This window comes from Pyrgilauda ruficollis, unplaced genomic scaffold (assembly GCF_017590135.1).
Source record: "Pyrgilauda ruficollis isolate IOZ18807 unplaced genomic scaffold, ASM1759013v1 scaffold50, whole genome shotgun sequence".
Classification (NCBI taxonomy): Eukaryota; Metazoa; Chordata; class Aves; order Passeriformes; family Passeridae; genus Pyrgilauda; species Pyrgilauda ruficollis.
In genome coordinates, this window is record NW_024526600.1 from 5,381,840 (window position 1) to 5,401,902 (window position 20,063).

General features: G+C 36.2%; 1 protein-coding gene across 1 annotated transcript in view; it reads left to right on the forward strand.

The window, feature by feature from the left end:
* CADM2 (cell adhesion molecule 2) overlaps positions 1–20,063 on the forward strand; it is a 575,896-nt gene that overhangs the window by 367,441 nt on the left and 188,392 nt on the right. Inside the window, exon 2 of the mRNA XM_041480243.1 lies at positions 12,178–12,204. Within this exon, the coding sequence (XP_041336177.1) occupies positions 12,178–12,204 (27 nt within the window). The remainder of the gene's footprint in view (positions 1–12,177; positions 12,205–20,063) is intronic.

Below are 20,063 nucleotides of genomic sequence, written 5' to 3' on the forward strand. Positions count from 1 at the left end.
AGTAGACCTTTTAGGTTGCATTCAGCCTTTAATTTGACTGAATTTAAATAGCATAAAATGCCTTTTAGTTGGAACTTGGCTTGCATATTACGTCTCTCATTTCAATGGAAAACATTCAGATGCAAATACGGTTTGTTTGGACTGAGTACAAATGCCACTATCATGACTGATGAAGGCTTTTGATCACACATCTACAAACTGAAACCTTAAAAAGGAAGAGGCTATTTGGACTGGCATCTGCAGTGCCATGAATTATTTAGTTCCTATTATTCATAAATCTCTTTGAAGAGAAGGCGTATGAGGTTTTTAAGGAGGAGTAGTCATAGTTGTGTTGCCAGTTTCTATTTATGCTGTGACTGACTGCGTGTGCAAACTTCTTCTAAACTGCAAGGATTGTGCTGAATGGGAAGGAGTTGAGTGGCTGAAGTGATCAGAAATGGCTCTGAAAGCCTTTTTTAGTTTCCTGGTATAACAGTGGGGATGTTCTGTTGCTCCTGTCTGCTTTGGTGGGCTCCAAGAGGTGTGTGCAAGGCAAGAACATGCCAGTAATATTTGCTGAGCTATGTGCTTAGTAGTTAAGGATCTGGTTGACTCTTGCAGGGCACTTGTTAACAGCCTGAGTTTTTCTGTACTCATTCACTGAAGTACAAATGTCTTTGGGCTGTGCCCTGACAGCCAGGCAAAAATAGCAACACCTCCCTCCTTTTTGCCTTCTTTTGCTCAGTATCTTTTATTGTGTAGTGCTTGTGCTACAAACGGGTGGCATTCCAAAATATTTCCTCCCTTTCCAGTGATGATGGAAGCTAAACACTGGGTGTAAACACTATTTCTGCTCTAAAGGGAGTCTGTGTGCTTGTTTAGCTCAGCGTAATTGTGTAATAATGTTGTCTAGAAGATGCACGTTGGCAGAGATGTCAAGGAACGAGTTAGAAATACCCAATAGTGTCTTGTTTATTTGCCTTGCAGACTCGCTTGCTGTCTGGGGGAGTGAGGGATATTGGCGGGGGGTGGGGTGGTGTATGCATTTTTGGGATTTGTTTATTTGTTTTTCAGTAGGATTTCAGACTGCATTGCTGAGGAATACCTTGAGAAATTATTTGCCTGGCATATGTCCTTTCAGCGCGTTATAAAATTCACACTGGGGGTCAAAGTACTGTGAAGACTCAAATGCAGCTGCTGTACAATTCAGAAATGTACAGGGTTCACAAATCATTTCTTTGCCATAACAAATTTATCATTGTAAGAGTAGTAAGAATAGTTTAGTTCCTAAGTCTTAATTAAGAGGATTACCTGAAGAATCACATAATTTTCTGTAAATAATCACTCTGACTAGACTTAGACTTTAATTTCCTAAAATAATATTTTTGTGATATTATTCAAAAGTTTCTCAAAAGTATTTCATCTTGTCATCTTTCCACATTATCATTTTTAATTTTCAGTTGACTGTACACATTTCTTTTTTACCTCCCTGTATTTTAATTTTTCTTGTTGGCTTTGAAGAACTGTTTTTATTTTTTTGGTCATCTATAATTTTCAACTTAGTGTATTAACTCTCCACCTGTCCTAGACTCAGTTTTTAAAGATCCTGTGCTGCATACAAACCAAAATCCTTCAGTCTTTTCTTTTTCATTCCACCAAAGCAGCAGAACTTGCAGAATATTGTTTTTGTCCATTAATTTCTAGTGGTCACTCAGAAGCTCTTGTTTGGTGCTGCATCCACAGCGGTCCATGGAGCATTGTTGATGTGTCTGTTTGCCAGCATGCTGACTACACTTTCACTGTGAATACACACCCTGCTAAAGGGCTTCTCTAATAAGTCCTTATTTTGGTGACTCTCTGGCAAAACTCAGCTGTCCACGAGATGTATCTGCTCTGGTTTTGAGCTATGGCCAATGTGTTTATCTGCTGTAAACATAGATCAGTTCATAAATTATTCTTTCCTACAAACGATTTCAGTACAGTGGCAGCATAATGCAAGGAGGAATAGAAATGTGTTTAATGGTCAGAGCAAATCAAAATGGGCCTCTTGTCAATATTAAAATTATAATATGTAGAACACTTACAGCTTTCTTTTTTTTGAAACTTTAATTTCTAAGGTTTGTAAACAATGTTTGAAATTATTAATTGATACTAGGTTTTTTGAGGTTTTTTCCTCTCTGAAAAACATAATGGCTGTTTTATTAGTTTTCATATTCTGGTATATGAGAGGTATATGCTTGTAGATTCTGGTATTCATTCATCCATCTCATTGTAATTCTTGGCTTGTGTTTCTTTATATAAAAAATTGTGGGGGCGGGCATGAAATCTTAAGCCTGGAATTGTGAATTTCTTCAATTTGTGAATTTTCAGCTGTATTTTTAATAACTGTGAGAAAATTGTAGAATAGCTGAGTAACTCTATTACTTGGTATATTCAGCACACATATGCATATATATTTAAAACTTTAGGATAAGATTAGAACTATATACAGGAAATAGTGTTGGTTTTGGTTTTTGCTTTTTTGTTATGAGTAGTTATTACTAAGTCAGGTGAAAATTCAGATATACAATGTAAAATGGTGTCAGGTCAAAAAGATCAATAGTAAGGATGAAATTTATCTCTGTACTGTGAATTCCTGTAAAAATAATTCCTCATTTGTGTGTCTCATCCAATCTACAAAAGTCCTGCTTAGTAAGTCTTGCCATGGAGGCATCAAATTTGATATTGGCTGACAAAACAGTGTGGTGTTATGACTCTTTTGTTTCCAGTATTGAAGTCCCTTGTTGTAAAGCTACATATAAGGAAAAAGATACTAGTTATCTTTATTTTTTGCATGATTATGGGTAGCAGATGATAAATTGAAGTTAAATATTTGAGCTTTGGGTATGGCATGCAGTCTTAATATTTTTGGGTTTTTTTTTTTTCACTTGTGTTTATTGAACTGTTAGGAAAAAAATAGAAAAAACCAGCAGCAAATCACACTAAAAAGCACAGGAGTTTTGTTTTTTCTTTCTTTGTGTGTGTGTGTGGTTTTTTTTTTTTTAATTTTAATGTTACTTCACTAATAGCATTATGATAGAGGTGAAAGATTCACCTTATGTTCCCCATTATCTAAACTGGGATATATACTATAAATGAATCACATAGAATGCAATGTCTTTTCCTACCATGTTTATGAGGTTAAATGGCAAAGTGTGTGTTTGAAACAGAGTCATTTGCCTGTGGTTAGTACTATTTTGGGGTAAGGGGTTATATTTTTTGTGTTTAGGGGTCAGAAAAAATACAATATTTGCTTTGCTAATGGATCTGAAATTCCAATTCTTCAGTTATAGAAGTACTTAGATTTAGGTTATAGATGTCCATTTGAACCTAAGAAAATCCAATTGTCTGAGCTCTGCACTGAGTGTATTATGGTATTTTTTTCATCAATCTTGTCAGTTATCTAAGTTTGTCTCTCAATATTTGGAAAAGCCTAATGGATAGTATTTGGAGAATACAAAAAAAAATATTATTTTTCTGTTTAAGGTTTTAATTGTCTGCCCTTTAAGAAATGTGCTTATTTCCACATGCTTCAAGCATTGCCCCAGTGGTCCTTAATACATAGATTAACCTTATTAAGAAAGTATTTCATACACATTATCTGTATTGTTGTGTTATAACACTTCTTATATAGAGATACCAAAGGCTATAATTTTAAATAAATAAATAGGGAAAGTAACCATGCAAAAGCCATCAGCTGCCTTTTGCTGAACATCTTAGAACTTCCAGTAGATGATTTAGTTGTAAGCAAAGGCAATATAAGGAGAACCCCAGCTGTTTGTCTGCCTGCATTGCTCCTTGCCCTGGATGGTACAGGATCTTTTTGTGGGTTTTGTTGTTGTTTTTTGGTTTTGTTTTTTTATTGTTTGGGTTTTTGTGGGTTTTTTTATTTGTTTGTTTGGTTTTGGGTTTTTTTGTCATTTTTGTTTGGTTGGTTTTGTTTGCTTCATGCAGGTTGCATAGGAGCTTATTTACAAACACAAGAACCTTTAAACTTTTGTGGGTTATCAGACCTGTGGACTGTGATCAAAAAGGAATGCATATAAGCATAGCAGACCCAGGAAATTTCTATTTGTGATATTGTAGGATAGCATATACTTCATCGAAAACCAAACCTACGTGAGATATGAATGTCAGAGGTTGCTCTTGGATTTGGTAAAATGGACAAGGCATTATTTGAGGTGTTTTGCATGCATGGATCTGCAGATGTGAAAAGAGACAAAAGCTCGCTGCTTACATCTGCTTGTGTCACACTTACCTGATGACAGACAAATACTTTGCTAAGTGTTTCCAAGAAGGATCTTTTTCCTTTCTCTTTATTCTGGAAACCTGACAAAAACACAGAATCTGGACATGTTTGTGTGTATGCACACTCTGTATGACTAACAATTTTGGTAGCTTTTTTGAGGGAATGGATGAATGAATATTAAGGCTTTTCAAATATTTAAGTTTTGCAATAACTGTGAAAGAGATCTGAGAGCAGAACTGAGGTCTTGTACCTCTGCCTGACACAACCCTGCTTACACCCTATTGCAGTGCTTAATTCTACTACTCCAGAGCTGTCTTTATACATACTTCTTAAAACATTCTGTTACCTTGGTAAAATGAAATATAAAAATTGTATTTACTCTTCTTCATGAGCTAGAATATTGATTTGCAAGTGAAATTTCTCCAATGTTTTATGTAAACCCAGTTTATGATAAAATTAAAATTGCTTAGTAGCAACTTGCATTGGTTGTAGAAGTTACATGTCCAGCTGTATTAAAACATGCATAAAGTTGGTATTTTAGAATGGGCAAATAGTCTTATCTTAATATTTTTAAGAGGACCCTTTAGGGCATGATTATATTCATCCTCTATTTTCCCTATTCTGTAATATACTGTGTTTTGTGTCTCCAGCTGCTAATGTGAATCAGCTACAGCTGGAATCCTGAACTCTAGTGATGTTTAGATTATAAGATGCTTCTGTTGATCTCCATCATGCCAGTCATAATGAGTATTGAGAACAAAATTACTATATTTATACCCTACTTTTCAGAAAGAAAATGGAGCTGCGTGTTTTTCAATATTTTGTGATTAGTATCACATGATAAATGTTCTTGCATGTCATAAGCTAGTCACAGTTTTAAAACTGAGGAAGGCAATAAAGTGCAACTTGGAAAACTTATCTTGAGAAAGTTTTGATTATTTTTAAGCATACAACAGGAATAATAAATCTCCAGGTTTGCAAAGTGCTACATTAAAGAAGTATGCATTTTGTAATTTCAACTTCTGGAAGGTATGAGAAGGGTGAAGGAATTGTACCAGTCTCCTACATATAATAGTTAAGTTATATAACAGCAAAACAATTTACTGTTGAGAGGGACTGAAAGAGGTGGTCTGGAGAACTTTTGAAGTCCCCATCACCAAAGGTTTTAACACTATATTAGGCAGTCTGTTAAGAGGGGTCCAAAGATAACTCACGATGCTTCAAACCCACAGGATGCAGTGGCTGACATCCTCAGAATCCTTCCAATTTGCATTTTTGTCCCTTTTTCAGTTGTATCTTCAAGACTATTTTATGTTTCTGAGGGAAATTACCTGATGTCATTTTGGGGACTTGTGTTTGTAGATACAATGACGCAGAGATAGAACACAGAATAAATAGAATACAAGAAGGTCACGTGTTTGAATCCCATTTGGTTACATATGCATGACTGCACAGTTTTTTAACGTTATATCCTCAAACAGAGGAAGGTTTATCTAGGAATATATGCATTCTGATTATATCTGAAAATGCCACCATCTGATGTTTTAGGACTCTCCATGAGAAGAGTGTGCAGAACTTGTGTAAAAATGAGATTCACTATAAAATGCAACGGCATAGCAATCAAGGGAATCTAGGGAAAGGTCAGAAAATCGGAAGCAAACAAATTTAGATCCCATGTTTTTGTGTTATCTGTTGGCCACCCTTCAAGTATAAGCAGCAATGTATTCCTGATTTCAGGAGATTCAAATTCCCACCATGAATTTCAGGCGATGGTGGTGGTTTGTTTCTCCTTCAGTGGCTTTTGCAAAATGCTGGTTTTGAAAAGGAGGGTGGGAAGGATTTGCATTGCAGCACATGTGGGTGTCCTTGTTTGAATGGGTCTCTAGTCTGTGAGAGCCTAATAATTTGCATTATTTTCTGGAGGAAATGATCCTGCTAAGGCCTTCTGTCACACAGAAGAGCTTTTCCAGTCAGAGAGTCAGAGCTGGCATTTAGGTGACCTAAATGATCAGTGATAATCCGTCCATTTATCCAAAGGGGAAAAATGCAGTTGTTGTCATCATCATCATGCTAGAATTTAAAAGAAAATTCTAAATGTAGGCAGTATAAAATTAAGTAGTTTTTTGGGGTTTTTTTTTGGTTTTTTTTTGTTTTTTTCTTTAAACTGGCAATCTGAATTACATGTTGGATGTGTTGGGGTGCAGGGCTATGTGGTTGTTGCTGTTTGTTTCCTCCTACTTTGTGGGGCAGGGGATTTTTATTTATGCTGCTGTTCTGATCATTTTTCATGATCCTAAAAGATTTTAAAGCTGGAGTAAAAATACAGACGAATAAATGCATCCATGCGACTGGTGATATGTTAATTTTTTTATTGAAGATGAGAGGACCTCCAGAATTGCTGGAACTGCAGGTTACTGAATTTGGAAGAAAATCAATACAATGTACTTCATGAATGTGACTTTTTTTTTGTTTGTTTGTTTTGTTTTTTTGTTTTTTTTTCTTGACTACAGTATTTAGTCATTATAAAATTTAAATATTTTACTCTTTGTTCCTCTGTCTATGATCTTAGTGCATCCAATAGGTGAAATGAGAACAAGACTGACCTCAAACCTTTCACTTACCTTTCTCTTTCCCCTTATTTTTTGAAATAAAAGGTTAGGTTAGTTGGATGTCTGGGGGAAATGCTTTTTCCCTTTTTTTATTTTATTGAGCTATTGAAGTAATTGGACGGATATGGTTTTCTCTAAAGACAAAAGACAAAACTCCAAATCGAATAATAAATCACATATAAGAGAAAAATAAAATAAAAGCTATATCAAATCTGTCTAAAAGTGTCTGCAAAATTGAACAGTGTAGAGCGGCTGAGTGTGGAGAAAAATATTGAACAACTTGTAGCCACCATTTATCAAAGAATGTAATTTAACAATTGTTGGCATACAAAAAGCAAGAAGTCAGAAAGATGTATCACAGAAAATAAAGCACAATATATTATTGATATTTGAGAGCAAGGGTATATTAGGGTTTTTGAAATTTGAATCTAGGTTTTTACATTCAGGCAATGATTTTTAAAAGATCGCTTCAACAGCATGGCTACGACAGGATTACTTTTCTGATTTAAAAATGCCCTAAAAAACATTTGTACTGTGAGATTTAGCTGCACCTGGCAGTTTCCTTCCCCTTTCTGGACCTCTCATAGTGGGACTCCCCTGAGATCACTGATCTTGGGTTCTTGCTGTTCTGTGATGCCCTCACTCACAGACCTTTCCCTGGTGGCCAACCCTTTAGTTTTACATATGCTGTGACAACAGGAGCCTTCCAAAAATACAGTACTGTTTAACCTTGCTAGAGAAAATAGAGGAGATTTACTTCTCAGCCTTACCTAGAAATCTAGTAGCTCTGTCTTGCCTTTCAACCTGACTTCTGAAAATATGGTCTTTCTTCCTACTGTAGTGGTTTTTGTTCACTAATTTGAGATTTTTTTCTAGCCAATGCACTAATTAATGTGGTAGGTTCAGTGCTGGCTAAACACCAGTGCACCCACTAAAATTTATTTACTCATTTCCTCGTGTGAGATAGGATTAGGAGGAAGCCAAGCGGGCTCAAAACTTTAAAAGGGCATAAAGAAAAGTTTATTAACAGTACCTAAAAGAAAGAATAATAAGAATCATAATAAAACCTTTAGAACACTTCTCCCCCCTACAACCTTTCCCACTAACAATGTACAGAAAAAATTCAGTCAGTTTATCACTTCTAGAATAGTCTTATTTCAGTTCATTTAGGGAGAGGAGTCCCTCTTATCAATTTATGGAGACTTCTCCGCAAGAAAACAGTTCTTTCATGGTTTCAGTTTCCATGAATAACAGCTGCCCTGGTATCTGCAATTGTGAAGTCTCTCCCATCTTTCACAGTTTTCTCACACTGTGTTTATGGACCATGTCAAGTTAAGGGGTTCTGTTTTGAAGATGACCTGTTCAAGAGCAAAGCTTCTCTTTAACTATCTCTGAGATCATCTTCATCCCTGGAAACAGCGATCTTCTTCTCTCCCTGGGGGCAGTAGGGTCTTCTTCACTCCTCTCTCTGTCCAAATTTCTCATGAGATCACAGCTACTTCAACATCTGCTTACTTTAGCATGGAAGCCTTTGCTCATATCTACAATTGGAACACTTAATCTCCCCATACTTTCAACAAGTTACAGAGAAAAGGAATCTGATGTATCAGTTCTTTTCCATAGCTTTTATAAAGGATTTCAGCTCCAAAATCAAGGCATCTCCTCATCCCTCCTATCTGCAACTTGACTCTTTCTTCGCTGACCTGGGTGTCTTCGTGTTGCTCCTCTACATGTTCTCACTCTGTCCTTTTCCCTCAACAGAGGGAGGTTTGAAGGTCTGAAAACCTTATCTGTGCACTGAAAGAGTTCATGTCATGCCTGGGGCCTGCAGATTGTTATATGACCTGGCTGAGATGGGAGCAGGGCCAGCCTTGTTACCTGCTCTCAGGCTGGGAGGAATAGAGAGTTTCCCAGGATTTTTTCATCTTTAATATGTGTATTCTTAGAGGTGTGTGCAGCTTTCTCAGTGGTTTAACAGATTGTCAATTCTCAAAGCTAATTACTGATTGGTTTTTTTGTCAGACATGGAGGAAACTGCGAGCAGCTTCTTTTAGAAAGTCACTTCCATGAATGGCTCCAATGCAAAACCAGCATACCTGCTTTGTCTTTCGTTCTTCTTTGGTCTTTAAAAATTTTCCTTACATTCCAAAAAGGTGACTGTTCATGCTTTTCTGTAGTATGCCGTCCTGTCCAGAATAATTTTCCTAAGACAAGGCAGGGTCACTAAAGAAAATAAATGCTCTAATAAATGCTCTTTTTTTACAGATATCCCTGAACATAAGGAAATATCAGAAGTCATTCCTTTTTATCCACTTATTGATTGGCTTCTTAATGTAGACAACGTGTGCCAGACATATACAGCAGATTTTAGGTTATATTGTGCCCAAAAAGAATTAGGACTGGCCAGTCCTAAATCATTTGATTTTTATTACAGAAGTCTCAAATCAGTGTCCTGGTATAGTAATATATACATATACTACTTTAAGGTGATGTAGACTCACTGCCTTGAAGAGTTTTTTTCTTTTTTCAGGAAGCAAGGAAGTCTAGGTGGGAAAAAAGAGAATGTGTTATGTGAAATGTGGATAAATCATCTGACTTGCTGAAGATTTAAAACAAAAGTGCATTCTTTGACTGTAATGTTGTTTTTTAAAACCTACAGTCTTTTGTCACTCACATGGGGCACAAAAAGATGAGTTTTCCCATATCTGATGCTCCAACCAAAATCTCAGCTTCCCTTTGCTAAATTTCAGTCTTGATGCTCATTCAAAACATTTGTCTATGCTTGTCTTCTGTGGCTTTTCATGTAATAATAAGAGGTGGGTAAAATTTTTCAAACATAATGTAAATAGGTTGAAAATTGTCTTCTTTTTACAGGGTGACAAGGTGAGTGAAGAGGGAAAAGAGGAAAATTCTTTCAGCTTTGAAAGAAAGAAAAACTTACCTCAATGATAGCAATGAAAGGGAATTTTCCTTCATGCTAAGAATCAGAAAGATGGAAACAGCTGTAGCTAGTTGCCTTCTGCAGGCAGAATTATATTTTGTAAGACCATTTTCAGCTAATTTGGCTGTTGTGCAGTTTGAACTTTATGAATTGACTTGTAATTGGACCATGCTGTCAATGGGAAAATTTACAAGTATTGAACATGACATTTTTAAGAAGGTTACTGTCATCTAGTCCTCTATTAGTGGGTTTGCAGAGAGTTGTAATTGGCCTAACAAGCCTAGTAACCTGTCCTACTTCCAATTATAATGTACAATCTCATTTAATACTTTTCTTTATTTACTGATAGGTAATAATTCTCTGTCTAGTGCACATGCTTCAAAATAAAGCTGTCTCATCATGGAATGTGTGGGTTCTTTTCATATACATGCATATATGTGCCCATACACATAAATTGTATCACTTACATATGCATATAACTGTGTGTATATATATTCTGAAGAGTTCAAGTACATATATTTTTTAATATATGTATTTTTATATATACACAAACATTTTTTTTTCTGTTTAATTAAGTACAAAGTCTCCTGTTGCTTTTAAATTTCTGGTGTGGACAGGGAGATACTGTTTTCTCCAGACCTTTGTTAAGTTTATGTGAATATTCTGGCTAGAAGTGTTAATACATTCATGTAGATGTAATTCTTGGGACTGGAAAAAAAAAAGGGGGGAAGTGTAATAAAATGAACAGGTTGATGAACTCAGTGCATTCATTATCAACTTAGATTTGCATGAAGGAGAAACTGTTCACTTCTTATAAAATTAGAATGGCATCATTAATTTTGTTTACTACACAAGCAATTTTTAGCGTGTGTAAGATTTACGGGCAGTTTGCAGGCGAATAAGTCTTGTTGAACAGCCCTGTGGAAAGAGCTCTGCAGAAGCATCTGCACTCATTGTACCTCCCCAAAGCATTCAAGAGGAATGTTGACAAATCACGATGGTGAACTTGGAAGTAAAGGAGGGACCATTGAAAAAAATTAAAAAAAATAAAAAATAAAAATAAAGGCAGCCAGGGAACTGATATTTTGATGCATTCACAAAGTTAAAAGCTTCAGGTTTTCAACAATTTCTTCATATATGGCAACTTGGTCTTCTACTGCTATGAACTCCTTGCTTGTTTTAGTAAGACTGACTGGTGAGACACCAGACCAAAAAAGAAAAAAACAAATCAAGCAAACAAGCCTTTTAGATACGAAAAAGAGAAGCAAAGCCACCAGGAAAGGCTTTGGTCTTTCTCCTTTTCTTTCATATCTTCTGGTATCAAGCATAGCTGCCTTTGAATTTTTAATGTAGTTCTGCCCTAGGAGAAGGGCCAGCAGAAGAAGAATTACATATTTTGTTGGGGTTATTTTATGGAGATGCTCTTGAATGAATGCCTTCTCAGAGTGTGCTTGAGAATTTAGAGAGGTTTAGATGGCCTCTTTTTTGAGTAATTTAATTAATTCCATTAACAGAGTGATTCCATTCTAACTTTGGGTTCTGAGTAATTTTTTATTTCAACAACATTATCCTTGAGCCTCAGAAAACAGAAGACAATGGTTTTGTTTATTTTGGTGATAGTGTGGTTGTTAGAGAAACATCTTAAACTACAGTGTTTGTTTTTGTTACCCTGCTGGGCATGAAGAACTACCAGCATGAAACTATGTAGATTCAGGATACTCAAGGAAGGCTGTAGTGTCTGTCCCTGTTTCTGTGAGTTTGAACACTGATCATTGTTGGTTAAAACATAATCTGTTCCTTTGGTTTGCATGCTCCATTAGGGTGCAAGAACAATCTGAAGTTATAGGTTTCAATGAAGAAAAGTAGTGATCATACAGCAGATTATAACTCATTGGTGTATCTGCAGATTAACTGATGCTTATTTGCATCAGCTTCACAGAAAAATGATGTTTCAAGAAATAGGAGCGAGGGGATGGCATAAGATTTAGATTCTTCAGAATGTACTTTTGGCAAAGCAAATTGTGCTTTATGTTTTAGAATTCACTAATGTGTGTGCATGTGTTCTCACCTACTTGTGACTAATGATCCATTATTTTTCTGCAATTCTCACTGTGCTTTTTCGAGTGTGTATTCTGGTGTATTTTCCAACTTCTCAACGCAGGGTTTCTGACAGAATCATAGATCTGAACTCTCTCACAGCATAGCAGTGTCTCTAATAAATAGGTCAAATAATCTTAGAAACGGTGTTTGTTAGCTTTGAATCGATAGTGATGAAGTTTCTCTGTGTTCTTGCTTGCTCAAACTTCTGTCTAATCTATCTTTGTTCTCTTCTTCTTGTGCAATCTTTTCCTTGCTTCCAGTGGCTGCTACAAAGAACAAAGCTAGAGGTGAGTTTCTGCCTGCACCCTTCAATTTGCATTGCATGGTTCTGCAGCCCACGCATTTTCTCCCAAGGTTGTTTCTGCTTCTTCAAACAAAGAAAAATATCTTTAGGTCCTATGGTACGATAGATTAGTTCTTTAAAATTTTGAATTTACACCTAAATGCATTGTTTATCAATCAGAACTGCTCATGCTGTATTTTGTTAATTGCTTTAATTTGGGAAGTTTTCAGGAAAAATATAAAACTAAGTGCTCTGTAGTTAGATTTCTGACTTGCATTATAGTAATGTAGGGATATTGATGGCATTTTAATAGAAATGAAGATATTGCATAAAAATGCTCATAAATATGTAAATGTAATTTATATTTTTTATTTCTAGTTATAGTCATAAATATCTGAACAGAGAACAATGAACTCCTAAGTGTCTCCTAAGCATTTCCTGTCTTTTCACACTAGCATAAATGATCATCACTGCTCCTGATAGCATACCAATATATAGAAAGGCATACTATGATATCTGCAGAGATTTATGGCTTCAGAGCAGCAAGGTGATTGCCACAAATCAGTGTGACAAAGAAGTAAACCTTTCAGAACTAATCATGTAAGGTCAGCAGTGCTGTAAACCATTTCCTGAATTTCAACGAAGCAGTGATGTAGCAAATGTAACCTGAGGGGTGTATTTTGACTTACAGATACACATAAATCAATGCATACATGTTTATATATACAGATGCATGTGCATTTATATGTATGAACATATATTTGCATAAAAATCATGAAAATATGTATTTTGCTATCATTTTTCTATTATTTCTGGTAGATAAATTTGACTTGTCTTATAATTAAACATCAGATTTTAAGGCAAAAATCCCTGCTAGTTTACATGTGTTTTGGAAGTCAAGATTCACAAGGTTTGCAGAGTTCAAATCCATACATTGCTTAGTTTGAGGTTGTAGTACAATAATAATAATCAAAGAAAATACAGCCAGTTGAGAGTGTTTATGCATTGGAATAATTAAACCAATCATTAAAATACAGCTGGGGTTTGTATTTTTTTTTTAAACCCTTGCATGGCTTTTTGTAAGATCTTTTTCTCAGAAACTTTGCATGCATTGGGTGACGTGAATGAGGGGAGTGAACAAAATCAAATTCATCTATTTGCCTATGCATGCTTTAAAATTTGCTCTACTCCTTTCTGTACTGTTATGTGTTCAGCTGCGGTGCTGCGTAACAGCGGTCAAGACTTTGAGACCTTCATAATTAACGAAAAAAGCTCAACCCAAAACAACATCCACAGAAGCCACTTTTCAGCACAAATAAACACGATCTCATCAGTACTCAGTGATTAGCTGATACTCCCATATATTACCATTCAAACAGAAACTGCTCTGGAGGCACAGGAATTGTAGGATGAGTCAGAATTACTCATGGGTACCGCTCATCTGTGAACATTAACACACCCTTATTTCAGAAGTGCACATGCATATTGAATGCACAGCTGAAGGTCTATATAGTGAAAGAGGTTTGACACTGTGATCTGCGTTGTCTTTGGAGATCTCTTGCTCAGCTGCACAGTGCCTTCAAGAAGTCCTCGGCTTTTCCTTTGGAGCTGAACAGCCCTGTGATGAAAGCACCCAATATCCACAAGGAATTCAGTCCTGCAATAGTTCTGTCTTTTACCAAAAGCCTAGGACCTATTTTATGATCTCCTGTGGTGGAAGACATGAAGTGGATGATGCCTTACTGCTTTTCTCATTACTCTGTCTAAGCAGTAAAGAAAGGTCTGTTCCTCCTTTTCAAGTCTAACACTTAACTGGCAAACAGTTCTCTAACACGGCACTGGAAACATCAATTCACAACTGAGAGAATTCTCAGGAGGAGTTTCTCTTTTGGCACTTATAATATGAAATCCAGCAGTCCTTTGTGTCTTTGCTCTTATATATGGGTCTTCATCTTTCCTTTCTGAAAGTCTGGAATTTGTGCTGCCATTTTCAGCAAGGCACAGTTGACCTCATGCCTACCCTAAGATCTAAGAGTTCCAGAGCACATTATTAAATGATATTCTGTGGGATCACCTGTCTTTTGTTTGTGCATTGTTAGCATGGGAAAACTCCTGCTGGTCTCCACTTCCCTCCCCCTCCTTGTTGGATTGTCTGTAAGCCAACAACAGAGCCTTTGCTCTCAAACATTGCATTCAATGCTATTTCCTGAAGTATTCTCTCAGTCTTTGTCAAAGACTGCTTGTATTAAGTGCTGTAAAGCAGCTGTTGAACTCTCTACTTTAGCCTTGCTTTGAGGCACTTAGAATCAATTTAGGTTGAAAGGTCATCTGGTCTGCAGGTCATTTGGACTGAGCTACCCTATAAGTAACACCCACTTAAATCTGTTTGCTCACAGCCTTCCAGTCAAATTGAAGTATCTCAAGGATTTCACAGCTGCGGGATAGATTTCCGCTATGATTGCTTGATTTTACCATGGTTTTCTTTCTTAGACTTTTGATGACTTAGAAGAAGCTGCATAAAGTTTTTTATGGTCTGCAGGGTAGGTAAATACTTGGATTTTGCACAGGACCGGTATTCCTTTGGACTCCTGGGCAGATGCTGCCACAAGATGCTTATGGGCAGAATACTTGGGACATTTCCAAGAAGTCTAGTTCAGAAGGGTTTGAAAGGGTGAGGGGGGGCAAAATGAAACATGAAAATGGTCGTTTATGGCACTTAATTGATGAAGCAGAAACTGAAGATGCCACCTGAAAATCTCAGACTATCAGAGGTATTTTCAATGCACTAATATTTTAAGGACTGTTTCTTAATACACCAGATGAGATTTGGTTAACCTGATCTCTATAAATGAACATTTCCTCTAGCAGAGCACCTGTTAGAAGACTGCTTGACCTCTTAAGGAGTGCTATTGTGACAATTTTGGGACACTATTGTTGCAGATCTTTTCTGGCAGCAGTTAGCAATGGTTTCCAGCCTGGATGGTCTTACCAGATCTCCTAATCATGTGTCAATTTTCAACCAGCAAGTGGAAGAGAGGGATAAGTGTCTTCATTCAAATGTAATTGGTTGAGAAATAGAGTTCTGTGTTCCTCATTTTCACTTCTTTGATACGCTCCAGGTCATCTGCTAATAAAAAGTTTTTGTCAGATCTGTTCCAAACCTCCTGAAGTTAGACAATTGGCTTTTAACCCTTTAAAGTATAAATCAGAGTTTCTGATAATTTTGATTGTGGGGTTTGTTTTTTGGGGGTTTTTTTTCTGTGTTTTTTTTTTTTTTTTTTTTTTTTTGGTTTTTTTTTTTTTTTTTTTTTTGTTTTGGTTTTTTTTTTTTTTTTGTTGTTGTTGTTGTTTTTGGTTTTTGTTGGGCTTTTTTGTTTGTTTTTTTGGGGGGTTTTTTTTTGGTTTTTTGGGTTTTTTTTTTTTTGGTTAGGAATACTGAGTATGACTATGGCAACTTATAAAGAAAATATACTATAAAGTCTATTTATAGACTTTATTTCTATTGCAATTTCTATTGCAGGAGGGGAAAGCAAGCCCTCCAGAAAGATCTCTTATCATCTGCTTGTTTAGAAGTACAACATTTCTTTCTCTTCCTAAGTTTCCTCTGGCCCACACATTAGAAATGGTGACATTTCCGAGAAGATTCCTAAGTCCCCAAGAAGAGACATCTTGCAAAGGGGAAGATGCGTCTGCTTTAATTTTGCAGAATTCATACTATCCAATCTTTATAAAAACCTGTTGGATTGGTAGCTATTTCTGACATGCTTCTTTCTCCCATTTAACTGTGTATGAAGCTCTGTTTTTAATTTTTTTCTCAGGGGAAATCCCATTTGTATCACAGTGCCACTGCTTCTCATAGCAAAGTATTGCTCTGGTACCCACACAATGCTATATTCTCTCTCCAAAACTGGCGTAAAAGACGTACTTGTGATGGTTCTAGGGGAAGTCCTTTTAATGGGAGATACCATCAAACTTTTTTTCTACTTTAGTATTACAGTTTTAAGTACTGTAAATGCCTTGAACTGTATCTCACTTGCCTCGCAAGTTGGGTAACAGGACTGTAACAGGACTATTTTTTGTAGCCTGGTGGATACCCAGGGGATTTTTGAGTTGGATCTTTTTCTTGACTTTCATTGCATCTGTATCCCAAAGAAACTCTCTTTATTTCTGAGAACCATGGAAAAGCATTTTTTTCTTTCAGTCATTTCTTCTACAAATGCAGAAGTATATTATTTCTGCCTTACTTTTAAAAGAGGAGAGTGATTCTCCTTCAGAAGCATCAGATTAAATTTAGCTTTAAAAATGCTACTTAAGGCTTACATCTCAGTCTGTAATATAAATCATCATAGCAGTTGATGCACTGTCTAAAAGCATCTTATCCAGGAGGCAAAGATCACTCTGGACTTTATTCACTTGATTTACTTTGTTTGTTCTCATTATGTCAATGAAATTGGTATCAGCTTATCTGAAGCTTAAGTCAGGATGGATCATGGGAAGAGTGTTGAACCAACATACTCTTTTATTGCCTGGATAGTTGTGCAGTTACTCACGTAATCTTTTAGTTAAGAATCAATTTTTTTCTCTGGACTTCACCAGATCTTCATTATTGGTCATGTTCTACCCAGCCATCTCTCTGATTTTCTCACAGCATATGATAAAGTTTATTGTGTATAGTCTACATAAGTATATTTTTAAATATGTAGGTAAAGAATAGGTTTCATTCATTACCAGAGTTTTGGCTACAAACCAGGAGAAATTGTGTTCGCCAGAACTTGTCAACACAATTGCAAGACCTACACGGTCTAAACCTACCAGTTTAAGTCCTCTCTTTAGTACATGTAATTAGCCAAGCATATTTCTCATTCAGAAAATTATCATAGAATTAAGTCAGTAACACAGCAGCTGTCCATGTAAGGAGCAGGATTATATAAATGCACACAAAGGAGACCCAAACACTATTTGTCTTATTTGCATTATCTTCACAAAGTTCTCAGCTATTTAGTTTACTGACATTAGTCAGGCATTAGCTTTGCTGTTGGTTTTTTTTTTTTTTTTTTTTTTTTTTTTTTTTTTTTTTTTTTTTTTCTGGTTGAGGAATAGCTAACTCAGGGTATCATCTGCAAAAATGACATTCTGCAACATATGATGGCAAAAGCTGTGAACAAGTGGAAGTGTATAGATGTTGAAAGTGTGAATCCAATATAGAGCCTGGGGAAACTCCATAAATCAGTGGTTTGGAAGAGCATTTATTTATGGTTATAAGCTTTCACCCCTGAGACATGTAGAAATAAAAACCTGTCATATTCCACCTTTACTACAAGGTCATTACAAAAAGCTTGCCAAGACTGTTGTAGTAGCATAGCGGGATCTGAAACCTGATTGAAATTTTTCAGATATTCTAGTGCCATTGAAGTAGAGGAGCTCTGCTTTGTAAAATCGTATGATGTTTTTATTCAAAGTACAGTTTCAACTTCTAAAGGTAGAATTTTCATATGTCACTTAAAGGTATTAAAAGCACCTTTAGTATTTGTAAGTGATTGTACTTTCAGAGAGAATAACAAAGCCAATGTAGCCTTAATAACCATTCCTTTACTGTCTCTCTGGTATTTCCTCCCCTGTAGTTTAGTCTCTGCTTCCAGTTTATAAAGCCTGTTCGTTCCTCCAAGGATTAAATTCTTTCCACTGGTTAAACTTGTGAGGCTGAAACATACAGATTTCAGTTTTCCTCCATGATTTCTCATGGATGTCAAGGGTCAGAGTTTTCTCATATTCAGCATTTCTGATGAGGAAGAAAGTGGTGATGTAGAACCAAATTTCATGCTTTTCTCTGAAGACAGTCCACAGAGAAACAAAAAGCCAGAAAAGTTTGGAAGTGAAAAAGTTTTGAAAATGACCGTGTTTAGAGTGCAGGAAGACTGTGAAGGTTTAAATTTAAAATTGTGTTGGGTCTTGTTGATTTTTTTAATGTCCTGTTAAATGCAAAGTTCATGTTAGATCAAGACAATAGATTATTTCATGGTTTAGTTTTCCATTAGATAATGTAAGACATTATAATTATGTCTCAAAAAATCATGCATATCTAAGTATATTTTATATATGCCATTTGTTCTAGAAGATTTGGGAGAGAAAGCAGTTGCCTGAGTTCTAGAGCACTTTTTAGAAAACTCACAAAATGCGTTCCTGTCTTTTTTTTCTTCCTTATAAACTCCAGCTGTGATCCTCAGGGAGAAAAACTGGAATCATAATGATGATAATAATTCTTAACAAAGTTGCTGACTGCTCTTTACTCTTTGTAATTATACTTGGAAAATGCTTGCCCCTAACATCAGTAAGATCTTTCCAATATTGAGAAAGCTGAGATTTCCACATGATGCCATGTACACAGTCACAACACTCACCTTTAGTTCCTGCCAGAATTCTTCTGCCATTCAAGTTCCCAAGTCCTGCTACACAATAAGGAGACCAAAAAAGCATGAATCAGCTTTTCATTTTTTAGATGGAGCAGCTCTGGAAGCAGCAGTTTGATGAGCCCATGTGTCCTCTTTACGGCTTTTAATGCATTTTATTCTGTTTTCCAGAACAGATGCAAAAGACCCAGTATTTACAGTTGTGGTCATATGACACTCACTAAAGTTTCAGGTTATTATGTAATAGAGCTGCTCTAACAGCACAGAAATAGCAAAGGAAGGTACAAAGCCTCCCTGAAATGAGATTTGTAAGGGCAGGCTATTGCTGTCAACATGTCCTTTATATTTGAGAAGCATCTACACTGAGCCAATGTGTCAGTCATTTATTGACTGGATGGTTTTTTTAGCCAGTGAAGAAGAATTTGGGATGGAATAAGGACAATGTCTGTTTTCATGCTTGTGAAGTGCAGCACAGCTGTGGGAGAGGGACTCTAGAGAGGATGTTCCATTCTGAGGTGGACCTGGTTATCATTGACTAAAGCATTTTGTCAGTTCTTATTCCCCAGTTTTCAGACAGACCACTCTTCCCTCCACAATGTTTAATACAAATTCTGATTGCCTTTTTTTTTTTTTTTCAATTTGTCTGTGCTCATTTGGGTGTTAAGCATGTGAGACTGTCAAAAGCAGTGTATTAGGAAAGCTTGCCATACTTGACTAGAACTCTGCTGGAAATGTGGTTGCTTTATTTGCTATTTGAATGGATGTGCTGCTGTAAATCTGGTCATGGTTTTGAGCATTAAGCCCTTAGGACTCTCTGCAAAGAATTTCCAAAGGCAGCACATTGCATTTCAGACACATATTGCTGTGTGCTGGCTCAGTTAAATAATTTGTCAGATTCCAGTCAGACAAAACAGTTTGCTTCAGAGTCTAGGCTGTTGATTTAGGTACAATCAAAAGGACATAGTGAGTTCCTAAGGTGTGTTCATCATATTTTCTTCATCCTGTGGAATCGTTGGGCACGAGTGCCTAATATCTGGCAGTTGATTGGAGCTGCTGCTCTGAGGCAGGTTGTCAATTTCTTTGTCCTAAATATCAAAATTTCTCAACTTCTATTGAAGTTTGAGGGGTTTTTTCAAAATTTCATGGAGAGAAAAGGGACTTGATAATGATACTTAAATACAGGAGAAAGATAACAGTTCGTGTACAGGTTAAACTCATGGTCACTGACTTTTATTTTTCTGAAGATATAGACACTTTTAAAAATACAGGCTTTTCTTTCAGGCTTGGGTTTGTTCCAGTGTGCTTTTATGACAAAAGGAAGTGAAAAAAGTGCTTTAAGTATAAGGAATTTTTTTTCCTCAAATCCTCTTTTGAAAACCAGAGAGCTTATAATGATTCTCCACATTAGGTCAGATCTCAAGATTTGTTCCTTAAATCTCTGTATGGGATCAGATCT